The sequence below is a fragment of the Leptosomus discolor genome, chromosome 5, assembly GCF_034619465.1.
Source record: "Leptosomus discolor isolate bLepDis1 chromosome 5, bLepDis1.hap2, whole genome shotgun sequence".
NCBI classification, from domain to species: Eukaryota; Metazoa; Chordata; class Aves; order Leptosomiformes; family Leptosomidae; genus Leptosomus; species Leptosomus discolor.
The window spans coordinates 64814029-64826784 of NC_141395.1; the positions used below are offsets into that span (position 1 = coordinate 64814029).

The following is a 12756-nucleotide window of genomic DNA, read 5'->3' on the forward strand; positions in this document are numbered from 1 at the left end:
GTGTATTTGAACTAGAAATTTAGAATAATACACATTCTATACATTCTTTCCACTGTTTTCCTTTTCTTAAAATACCCTACTCTCAAATCTAACCATCTCATGTGACAATCATTCTTGGATATATGTTCTGCAGGTCAGAAAATCAATTTTCCAGAAAAACTCAAAGCTGGAAAAAAAACCCCTAAGATCATTAATCATTTTCAGTCTAAGCTCTCAAAAAGAACAATTAAATTTGTATGAACTTATCAATATTTGTTAAGTTTGTTGAGACAGTGAAATATCTTTTCAAGCTGTTAAGCTTCTTTTCATAATCTAAAATCTCTCCTTTACCCAAATCAAGCACATACAGATTCCTGGACTCAATCACAAAGTCTATTCTATGCAAAAATGGAAATTCAGTATTTTTCACAGAATTTTCTGATTTTCTAGAGTCATGACAGAAAGCACAACTTTCTAGCTCCTTGCTTTGTGGGAGCCTGCTTTCAGCAATTTCTTTACCTCTATAATAAAAGCTGATTACATTAGAAGGCACATTCATATCATTTGACAGTGAAGACAACGAAAATGGTCCTGGTAAGCAGAACTAGAATTCAGGTTTTAAACAACAAAAGGAACAAAATCCAGAAATTAGGATAGGTTCTTGGAGAAAAGCACAAATAGCACCTCATAGATTCAGGGGGCTGAAATGCAGAAACTAGTGCAAGCTGTCTACTTCAGCATTGACCTTAATGTGTCATAACATATTATGGGATGCTTTCCATATAACAGATACTTCAAACAGTGAGTAGAAAAAGGCTTAAAGATTCGTTCACATATTTCCATTATTCTAGAAAGCTACAAATTAAAGGCTGAAACTGCACTGAATTTAGGCTGCTTCTGAATTTCACTTTTTTCTTTAAAGAGGAAGTTTATGCAAGAAAACTGCACATACAGAATAGATCATTTTTTTAATTCATGCTACCAGAGTAATGATACTTTTCAAATGAAGATACATCAAAACAATAATGAATGTTCTAGTATTTCCAATGTATTGATACTAATGCCAGGATTAGAGACTCAACAAGATGGTACTGTAGAGAATATGACATAGTTCCATGTGCTTTTTTTTCTGAATCCAAACGAGACTGAGATAGGAAAAAAGACTAAGAAAATACCTGAAGTATTCTAAGGTCCACCACTGACATAATATGTAAGAAAAGATAGAAAGCAGGAGGCACTATACAGAATTTAGATGCTCTTTGCACCGTCACGAATACTAGAATATGAATATTCTATAAACCTCTTGTGTGAAATGTAGCAATTCCCAATTTCACATCAATGGGTTATGCAATAATTCATGGGTTTCTGGGGTACAGAATTTTATTGGGGAGCTATGTTTGTCACTAACCTGATTCTTCTTCTGTTTGTATTTTGATTTATTTCCATCAGTTTATTTTTGTACCTTTTAAACGAGTAATATTCCACTCTCTCTGCACACACCATCTTATACTTTTCATGGCTTGTCCTGGCTACCTGTTCAAGTCAATTTTTCACAACTAGCAGACTGGATTCCAATCAGGCTATTCATTATACGAGAAGTTTTGTTATCCAGTATGTCATAATTATTCAACAGATCCCCTTCAGGATGAGTCTCATTACTGCTGGTTTTCTCACCTAAATCTTCTCCGCACAATCCCTCGCTCTCCACTCTAATCACTTGGATCTCTATCTTTCTCCTACATATTCCTTTCCATTAAGGACTCTCAGTTCACTTTTTGGGGGTTTCTGATTTCTCTTTATTTGTTTTCTCTCCTAATCCCAGTTCTCAACCTCCATACCTCAGTTAACATGTAAATTTCTTCTCACCACTCATGGACAAAGCTTTGTAAATTAGCTAAAAATAGACGACATTCAGAAAAAGTCATGGGTCATGTTAATAACCCAAACACATCAACTTTCTGAAAAAGTAACACTGGCTTTAAGAATGCATGAAACTATGTGATTTGGGCTAATTTTATTTTCTGAAAAGGTAAAACATTAATACTAATACAGGATTCAGACATAAAAAAAAATCAGTTGATATCTTTAAAGTGACACAAGTAAAGAAATGAAAAAAACCAACCAACCAAACAAGTCACTCTTAGGAGAGGCTACAAATACTTTAGTATGTGCACTGCTATTCTACTGTTCCAGCAATTTCAAACAGGCTTAGAAAAGGTATGACCAACATGGTTCTGAGGGCTTTTACCAAGTTTTCTTTTAAATATGAACGGTACTGAAATTTGACATAATGAAGATCTAAAGAAATTACATAACTGAGAATCCCTTTGGTACTAGTTAGTGATTTTACAGACTAACAAATTCTTTATAATCATAATCACTAGGATGTAAGGTGTATTGCCTCACTGCATTTAAGTGAAGACTTTGTTAAAAGGAGGTATATGTTTAATTTCCAGGTGCTTGAGAATGGGGAAAAAATTAAATTCTTTCAGCTTTCTGGTACCACTACTGATATAGTACACAAATAAAGCAGTCCATATCTTAAAGCAGAAAAAAATCCATTGACTGGAATGAAGGTGGAGAAAGTGTAGCTGGAAACCGAAAAGTAGTTCAGAAAATTATTTTACTTCTTACTTGGAGCAGAATTCATTAAAATATTAACTTTTCATTAAATAGATTTGACTCCTTATTTACTAAGGAGTTTGAGGGATACTTTGCAAAAGGTACTCTTAATTCTGGAGTTAGATAATCTTAGAGCTCGTTATGAAAAGTAAAGCCAAGTGTCCTCAACCTTACCTATACTGGGAATGAGTAAAAACCGTAGAATCTTATTTAATACTAAGAAATAACTTCTGACCTAACATATCACACGGGTCACATTGATATTCCAGAGCTGAATTTTGTATCTAATTTTTCTATTGGAAAAAGAAAAACTTTCCTATCTTTTGGCAGGAGACTATTAAGCATATTACTTAGTCTTCATGCATACAGTGTGATTAGAGTCTTCACAAATAATAAATGAGGGAGAGACATTTCAAGGAGTGCAACAGCTATATTTCACATACTTTATGCCTTTAACACACAACTATGCAGTTCATACAATTAAATTTAAATAACTACCTTTATTCTCAGGAACATGAGGGTATGATTTCTCTCAAAAGTGTGAGTGCTTTCAAGCAACTAAACAACAAATGACTCTGTCTTTAGGCCAAAGAGAAGAAACAGAGACAGAGAGGAGATAATTCTGCATAATAATTTTTGCAGTCTGATCAGAAAGTACATGGGAAACTCAAGCGAGACGCAAGACACAAAATAATCCTACAGTTACTCCATTATCTAGTTTTCTACATCTGGCTCTTATTTTCTTATCAAAACAATCTGTTATGTGTGTGTACCCTAACGGTACAATGCCCACCCCCCCACCCCACCCCCCACCCCCCCCACCCCCAATGAAAGATAACTTCCTAGAATTAAAAAAAAGTTGAAAATGATGGGTGGAGGAGGAGGGAGGGAAGGAAATGGGAGTAAATCATCAAGCAGAAATAATTCTAATACATCTGGTGCCACTAACAATATTCATTTTAACATATAAAATTTGTTTTCCAAAGTTACACCATTTCAGGTTTGTTTCCTTTGGTGTCCAGTAAACTTCATAATGGTCAAAGCTATTAAAAAACTAACTGGAATGGGTTATCACTTTCAATCATGGTGAAATAAGTCTCACTGCAGAAAAAATAAGTCACTCAATGAAAAAGCCCAAGCATATTATGGGAGCATTTGAATGTCAACATTCTCAAGAGGAAACAAAATGTTCCAACACTATCTCAATACCACTAAATATTTTGAATATAAACAAGTGTTTTATCCCAGGTTTTTCTCTCAGTTGTTTTATCTCAACATGAAAAGATCATCAGTGCAATATATTATGCTTTTTGGTGGCCACAAAGCATACAGATACACAGGTTAATGTATTAACATTTTGACCTTATCAAGATGAAATATTTTGAAGGTCCTATAAAATCTACAGTTTATGTACTATTATTACAAATGTTCCGCTGCCAGAAATATTAACTATTTCTAACTATTTTAGTTGACTTCATTAGAGGATTATATCTATCTATCTATCTATCTATCTGTAAAATTTATATATATATACACATTACATATAGCTAAATGTATTTAAAATATTTATGTATATATTAATAGGATCAGTAAAACCACATTGACTTTTAAATACTTTTTTTCCTTTCCATAAACCAATACTGTTCATATTACCTGTGGATTTTATAGTTTTAATATCCCATTTTTCTGGGTTTTTTATTGTTTGAAATGTTTTTCATTTCAATTTATAAATTCCTGAACCTCCAACAAGACCGACCTAAGTAAGGAAAATACTTGCTTTCTAAGTACTGCCTAAATTGAAATAAAGAGTAATTCAGGACTTTTTTCCTTCTCTTCTACAGAGGAGATGGAACTACTTACAGTCAGTGGTACATAAAACACTGTCATTTGCTCTTTTGTAAACAAACAGTGGTGCGTAAAATAACAAACGAGCCAGAAATATATTAAAAAGTTCAAATGCACCATTATAAGTTTTTCTATAGGGTAAGTATGAAATTAAGACACATCTGTTAAGCGATTAAAAAATGGAAGTGACTCTTTACTGCATCACTTAACATTTAGTTCAAAAGTAAATTACAATTCAACAATTTAAACATTAGCACCGACTGACATGTTTTCATGTTGAACAGTAGTTCTATTGACTTCTTTAATGAATTATGTTCTTATTTCAAGTAGAAAAAAGTGAATTAAAGTTTTAGAAACAGATCTTTCTGAATCTGTATTTAGTATCAGTACTAACTTAACTAACCACAAACAGTAGTTACTGAATTCTAAAAATAAGTACTTTAAAATGGAGGAGGGTCATCAAAATGCAGCAATTTTTCTCCTGACTTGACTACAGCAAAATCAATGTCATTCTGCACACTGTCTGTGTGGGTGTATAGTTGTGAATAAAAGACATCTCAGGAGTGCAAAGGTGAAAAATCATCTGTTCAGAAAGTATAACTCAGTATAAGATGAAGCAGAGCTAAAAGACCCACGAGTATGAATGTCTACTGAAAACATTTACTTGTGTGACATTGTATGCAATTTAAGTTCTTCTTATGCCCGGAGGAAAAAAAACAACCAAAAAACAACAACAAAAAAAAAAAAAAAAAAAAAAAAAAAACCACAAAAAAACAACAGCTGAGAATCTCTGGTAATTTCCTTTTGTTCTACGAAGAGAGGGTTCCTTTTTCCTCTGTCCATTGCAAAATCAGGTAGCCATCTGGGCTGTTTTGACAATAAGAGTTCAGGGACTGAAAAAGTCACATATTTACAACTCTGAGAACTACATATCTGTGTAAAAAATTTGCCATCTGTGCAACAATTTATCAACACAACCAGCAAGTTATTTACATTGCCCTAAGCAGAAGCAAGCACAGACCTTATTTAAGTAGCAGACTTCTACAGATGTGACCCAAGTGATGAAGCACTTCAATTTCTCCCAGGAAATCTCAAGCCCACAAGTGTGCTGGTAGTAAAAAGCCATTTCAGTAAGTGAGTAGTCACATTATGTGAAATTCAACCTGAGATTAAGACACCTACATCTGTATGTCTATACTTGCACTAGGTATATAAACTATTACAATAAATGGAAATATAGTCAGTGTATTCAGTATAATGTGCTATCTAAATTTATCTTAAAGTACACAACTTGGACAGAACACAACAGCTGTCTATATACTGTTTGTTAATTTAGTTTTTTTTCCCTGTCTTCTAGTTTCTGTGCCAGAAGGGCATGGTCCTCTGTAAATTCCCACTTGCCCTTACCATGGAGATGTGTCATTTACTTTAAAGCGTCTCTACCCAACCCCTACCATGCAGTCAGCTGAATCACTCCTGCAACCTGGACTGACAGGATTAGCTAGGTATGAGGGAGATTCAGTTGCCCATACGTAGTTTGGGTTGGTGCACTTTTGTTACTTCATAACATTCCGCTTTGCAACACCTTGATTTGTCTGCCAGAAGATCCTCTGCACTTCTGCCACTGCCATAAAAAATCTTGGATACCGAGACTATTTCATACATCAGTGCACATATATTCATGTACAGCTGAACTAGGCCCCACAGCTCCCCAATTTTAATGGGTATTTAGATACATAGAGGAGTCTAAACCTATAGATTACAATACAGGGACATCTACATTTTGTTGTCTTCGAGCTGACTCTCACCTGAGACTTCATTATGACTGCTGAGTTTTCCAACAGTAGTACTGTGTACTGTTTCTTGCAACAGCTTTTGAGATGAGGAATGAATGACAAATTCTGTTTCAGTTGTTAGATGTTCTGAAAAAAGTGATAAAGTCAGTTTTCCCCTTCAGGCAACTCTAGCCATGGCGTTCTGAGGCAGCTTACTACTACTTACTTTTGTTCTTCACCTGGTTGCCAGTTGCTTCAAATCCTCTCAAAGCAAGACAAAAAAACATAATCTAAGTCTAACTCCATAAATCATTTCTGAATGAAGACATATTTCTATTCACATACAAAATAACAGAAAGAAAAAGCACAAAGGAAAATCAGGAAAGAGAACACTTTTCAACATCTGTTTTCTCCATATTGCACCACATATTGAAATTTCTGGCATTTATCCAACTTCAGCTCTACCTAGTTGGCTGTCAAGTATTAAGCATAGTAACCATTTGCAGGCTTTTCAACATGAGCAGGACAGCTAAATTTTACTCTGTTCTGAAGAGCAATCAAACATTGGAACAGGCTGCCCAGGGAAGCAGTGGAGTCACCATCCCTGAGGTTTTCAAAAAACGTTGCATCGTTTAGTGGGCTCTGTGGTATTAGGTCAATGGTTGGACTTGATGATCTTAGAGGTCTATTCCAACCTAATGATTCTATGATATATTTAATCTCTTAATCTGCACTTTAAGCAAAAATTCTTAGTGAAAGGCAGATCAACATATTTGATACTGTCTTGTTCATAGCAGAAGCATTAGTTTGTACATGGCTTCAACAGAGGTAGAGGAAAGGTGGAAGGAAGAAAAAGCAGTTAAAAAATCGATTTCACAAGTGAAATAAATAGCAAGTATGGGGCTATTACCTAAATCTTCCAGAGCTTTAAAGGAGGAGAGAGGGAGAGAGAAAGGATAGCAAATATAGCAAAGCTATAGATTCTTAAAGTAATGTTTAACTATCAGAAAATGCAGATTTTTTTCCAAAAGCCCTTTCAGAATCTGGATGAGCTTCACAAAGAATATTGAAGTTGTGTATGCCAGCCTGTAAGACTGGAAGCTGTGAAGCTAACTTAATCCCTTCTGTCCACTTAGATAGTAATACGGATTCATACACAAGTGATGGAGTGCAAAGAGTGGCTAACAAAGCAGCAAGCAAAAGGAACATTTACAGGAACTGCAAGGGGATGGAGTAAAAAGGCACGACTAATTTTAGAAACAGCAAAAGAGGATTACCAAGAAACATTGAAGCAGCAGCTTCAGGAAGATCCAAAGAAGCTTTGGTTCTACTTCAGCCAACAGTTTCTAATTCAAAAGGAGTTTTAACAAAGCAATAAGGGCAGAAAACATCAAGACAAAAAACCCTCAGTGAACAGAAAGAAGTGCTGAAACATGGGTGATCAAAGAAGCAAGAATAAGCATGTCTTAGTTATGACACCATAACTTGGGTAGGGAAACATTTTGATTCTCTTCTAATTGACATATATAATTTTGATTATAGTTTCTCAACATCTTTTAAATATTATATAATTCAATATATTTTGTGAATCAAAATGCCTACTAAAAAAAAATAATACATATAGCTTGTATGAAAACATACTCATAAAGCTGAGAGTTTCCCATAGTTTCATGTACCTCAGTAAATTTCATTTGCTCTGTACAAGACAATTTAAACATCTTCATAGGTGCTTGCAAGGCCTCAAACAGAAAATTAGGCAAATTACGATAATTAATGAAATTAAGAGGATGTTTACAAAAGAGTATGTAATACCCTAGGTTTTCTGGTTTGTCTGGTTTTTTTCATACGCAGCTGGATTTTAAGACTTTGCATTGCAGCATTTTTAGTCTTCTTTTCAAATGTCTAGGCCACAGTAGCTTTAGATATTATACTGCAGCTAGGCCATGTGAGGCTGCCTTGTGAAAGAGACTCTTAAAAAAGCAATTTCCATAAATTCACGTATTTTTAAGAGAACAGAAGTGAATAAGATTATGTTATTTCATATCCTACCTAAAAAGTGACTATAAAACTTTTTTGCTTTCTTTTGAGTAAAACCACCAACTTTTTTTTTTTTTTTTTTTTTTTTTTTCCAGATTGTAGTTGGTATAAGTGACAGGGGTTTGGTAGCAGGGAGTTGTGGGGGAAGGGTGAGCTGCACATGTGACCTCTGTGACCAGAAGTCACAGGCTGCCCCATGCTCATCACAGCTGGTTCTGCTGTGGACCCACCACAAGACACAACTGAGACCACCAGCAGAATTTCTGGAATCTCTGAAAATGTATTTAAGATAAGGCAGTAAACAGAGAGAAAGGAACAAGGCCAGAGCAGGAGTGCTTCATTCCAGAGCTAGCAACATCCTCAAAAGGACTGGAGCCTATGGATAACCCACACTGTAGCAGGTTCTTCCCCTACGAGACTGTGACCCATGGTCAATGCACACCAGGGCAGAGGAAATGAATAAGGAGGAAGGGATGGCAGAAGAAATGAATGGGAAACAAGGAGTAGCCGAAAAACCTCCTACACCTTGACCGGAACCTCCTTCACTGTCCATCACATCACCAAAGTGACAAAGTATAATCTGTGGTGGAGCTGATAGAAGGAAAAAGAGGTGTCTGGAATGAAGGTAAGACTACAAAAGGGGAGGGGAAAAGTGTGTTCCCCAATTTTTAAACTATCCGTCTTGTTTCCCCAACACGCAGATCAGTGATTAAATGTTTTATAGTAAGACTGTTTTGCCCAGGACAGTAGCTGAGTGATTTTCCCCATCTCCATTTCAACCTAGAAGTTCTCAGTCTTGTTCTTTTTGTTTTCTGTCCTATTCCACCATGAGGTCAGAGTGAGCCCATAGCTGTGGCGGTGCTTTGCTGCTACTCAGGGTCAAACCACCACTCAAATGTAGTAGCACAAAACGTGCAGTTGTGCAAACAAAACCAGCATGCCAAGGGAGTGATTAGGTGAAAAGAGTACTGAAGCACCAAGCAGTAATGGACAAGAATTATACAGTGTTCTAAAGTTCAGAATTTGGATTCTGGCTCCTTTAAAAGATGTAACAATAGAATAAAGTTAAAAGTAGATGAAGCAGTAAAAAATTACTAATTCTAGTTACAGTGGTATTACATAGGAAAGATTAAGTTTCAAGGAGGGAAGTCTGAAAGAAGTTAGTCATATCCATATTAATTAAGCAAAGAAAAGAGCAAGTTTTTATAACGGTTATTACTGTCTAGTAGAACGATAACACAGGCTATTGAAAGATTAACAGACACCCTCCAAAAAGTGACGGAGAAAAACTCCTGAAAAGAAAAAATCACATGTATCTGTACTACATGGCTCTTTGGAATATTTTTTTTAAGTTTTTCAGTTATCTGCTTTTGTGACAACTTATGTCAGCACACCGGTGAAATTACTGTTTGAAAAGGGTCTTTAAAAAAAGGGTCTTTACAAAAAGGGTCTTTACAAAAAGGCTTAAAGTTATCCCTAAGTTAAAAAAATAAAGGTTTCAGTTCTTCATCTGAAATATTTTGTGGTGTACATTATTTGTTTTCTAATGTATGAAAGATTTTTAATATATTTAATTTCTTCACACTCTCTCCTTTAGCTTACCATTGACCCAGAAACTACTCCCTATTACCGGACAATGCATTTCCATTTTCTGCTATTAAGGTTAATTTTAATGATCATAGCTGCTTGAATATGCACATTTAATGCTTTTACATGCTGAAGTTATTTACTGCCTATGTTGTTGTGTTTTTTTTTTTTTCCCTCTCCAAAGAGTTTTAAAGGTATTTTCTTCATTTGAAGTATAGTGGACTACAGCAGCATTTCACAACATAGTATAGAGTATACTTTAACATACGTTCAGCAATACACCATTAAAGATTAGATGTGCAAACCAAAGTACTAGTAAAAAAACCCAAAAATATAATTCCTACAAACTTAGGTAGTAAAGAGAAATAGAAGATACACAGGATATTCAAATCTCCAACACCTACCAATTCACATTTTATGCAACTTGCAGAAGAACAAATTTTGAACCTAAACAAAAAGACTACTCTCATTATCTATTACCTCACACTTTGAGTAGGAATACAAGCATGCATGTCATCTGAGACATAGTTTGTTATCCTTTTCTTAGTAGTTCAAAACTAGCCCTCAACAATCCAAATTACTTCACACAAACCACCAAAATAGTTATCACATGTTTCTCAATTGTGGGGTAGGCTCCAATAGAGAAATTTCCTACTCTATATATTTTAGCAGTCCCGTAAGCCAGTGATTTCCCAGTGAAGAGTGTTGTTTATTATATTTAGTATGAAGGATACCATGCAAAATACAAGTCAGTGCTTTTCATAAACAGTTATAGCAGCCCTGGCGGTAAAGTAGGAAGGCTCCTTTTACCTAAATTCACTCAGAATATACATCACAGAATATCTATGAACTCAGGAAGTCCAAACAATATTTGCTGAAATAGTAATCAAATTTGTTCTGTTTTTGTATAGAAGACATTATCTGAGGACATCACACCTACTTGTAAAAAGTTTACTATTATAAAAGCTCGATTACATACAAAAATTAGTCCTAGTCTTTTGCTAGTTTAATTTTTTGCATTATTTGATTAATTTTATCAGATTCTGCAAAAATTTATGTAGCTAATGTCTGCCTATGACAAATATCCTATAAAGAAGTCTAAAAGAAATTCCTGAACTAATCTCATTGGAATGCTGTGATTTGGTTTTTTCCATCAGATAAATGGAAAAGCACAAAAGCAAAGAGGGTAACTGTTCCCTGAAGATCCATTGATACACTATAGATATTGAACAATACAATTTACAGCAGTGCCTGTGAAAAAGCAGATAGTATTACCATAGACTAATGAAGCTCAGTTTTGGTTAGTGCTTCATCATTAGAATGATCTTGACGATATTCCCAAGTTAATGCTTCAGATGATTTCACTCTTACTCAAAACAATGCGTGTTCATAAAAACAGTGGATAAGAATCTTACAGGTTAATTAAACCCTTAATAGCACAATGCATTCAGAAACAGGTAGTAAGAGATAATAGTGATTAAACGCTACATTAGTAAATAGAAACTTACTCACTGTTTTACAAGTGTGACCTACAAAACCATAGAGGTAAACATATGTTTTCATGATAAAAACATTATTTCTCTATCTTTATGAATTTTACCTTTATGAAGACTTTTTTAAATGGCCCTTCCCATTTCCTCTACAGCTTCAGGCACTTTTCTTTAAAAAACGAAAAACCACATAACCACAACAAAAAATTGTATTTCTTTAAATGTACCTTGGTAGTGAGCACTAAATCCACGGTATCGGTGATTGCTGTCTGTTACAAAATGTAGTCTGAGCCAGTTTTTGTTGCTGATAATTGGAGGAGGTATATTCATTCCAGAGAGCCTGAATCAAAACAAACAAATACAAATTACTATTAAAAGATTAAAAAGTTATCAGGTCTGAAGATCAGTAGATTTTCATAAAGTTTTCCATACAAGACCTTTATCAAACATTCTGTCTACATTTAGCCTGCTTCCAGGCTAAACTAGAACAGTCACTTATCACCTGACAACCCCTCACCATCCGGGGAGGGGAATCAGGAAAAGGAGAGCAGACCCATAGGTAGAAGAGAAACAGATTTAATGAAACACCACCAATACCAACAGAGATATACAGAGTTATATTTAGCCAAATGAAAGCCTAGTCACCCCAACTGACTGGCAAGCAGCCCCTGGGAGAAGCCAGAGGTGTACACCCTCTGTGGGATTTGTTATTTATCAATTAATAATATGTTATGACAAGTATGAACAGACAAGATTGTCCACTATGCATGACCAAGTGATGGGATAAAAATCAGTGCTAATCCAGAAATGACACAGTTACATTATTGCTTAGGCATAGCACTGTCATGATGCAAGTACCTGACACTTAGGCTAGAAAAAGTTTTTGTCTATCCAAGTCAGTTAACATGTTAGGTAGAACACTGGGCGCCAGGAAAAAGATTGTATCCTGTGACTTTCATGTTCAAGATATGGAACAAAAGAGCTTAGGCTATGCAGCCCACCAAGTAAAACTATAAAAATGACAGCTATTTTTCAAGAGTAAGTATTTTTCTAAATTCAGCGTGCAAAGAAATAAGAAATATTCCATCACTTCAATGAATCTGAAAATTAGTTATTAAAAGTACAAGAGTAGAGAATTGTGGTGGATTGATCCCAGCTAGCAGCTAAGCAGCACACAGCTGCTTATTCACTCCTATCCTGGCCCTGGCCAGCTGGACAGGGGAAAGAAAATACAACAACAGGCACGTGGGTCAGATAAAAAACAGTTTAATGAAGCAAAAGCCACGTGCAGAAGCAAAAGCAAAAGATCTTAGTCTCTACTTCTCATCAGCAGGCGATGTCCAGCCACTTCCTGGGAAGCAGGGCTCCAGTACGCGTAACGGTTGCTCCAGATGACAAACGTGAAACCAATGCCCTCCCCT

At 35.3% G+C, this 12756-nt stretch overlaps 1 protein-coding gene across 3 annotated transcripts in view; it reads right to left on the reverse strand.

Annotated features, from left to right (window-relative positions):
* The window catches only part of CSMD3 (CUB and Sushi multiple domains 3), a 697991-nt gene that overhangs the window by 444097 nt on the left and 241138 nt on the right, over positions 1-12756 (reverse strand). For all 3 annotated transcript variants that reach the window (XM_086465685.1, XM_086465684.1, XM_086465682.1), the window contains exon 6: positions 11563-11675. In XM_086465685.1, coding sequence (XP_086321811.1) covers positions 11563-11675 — 113 coding nt within the window. The remainder of the gene's footprint in view (positions 1-11562; positions 11676-12756) is intronic.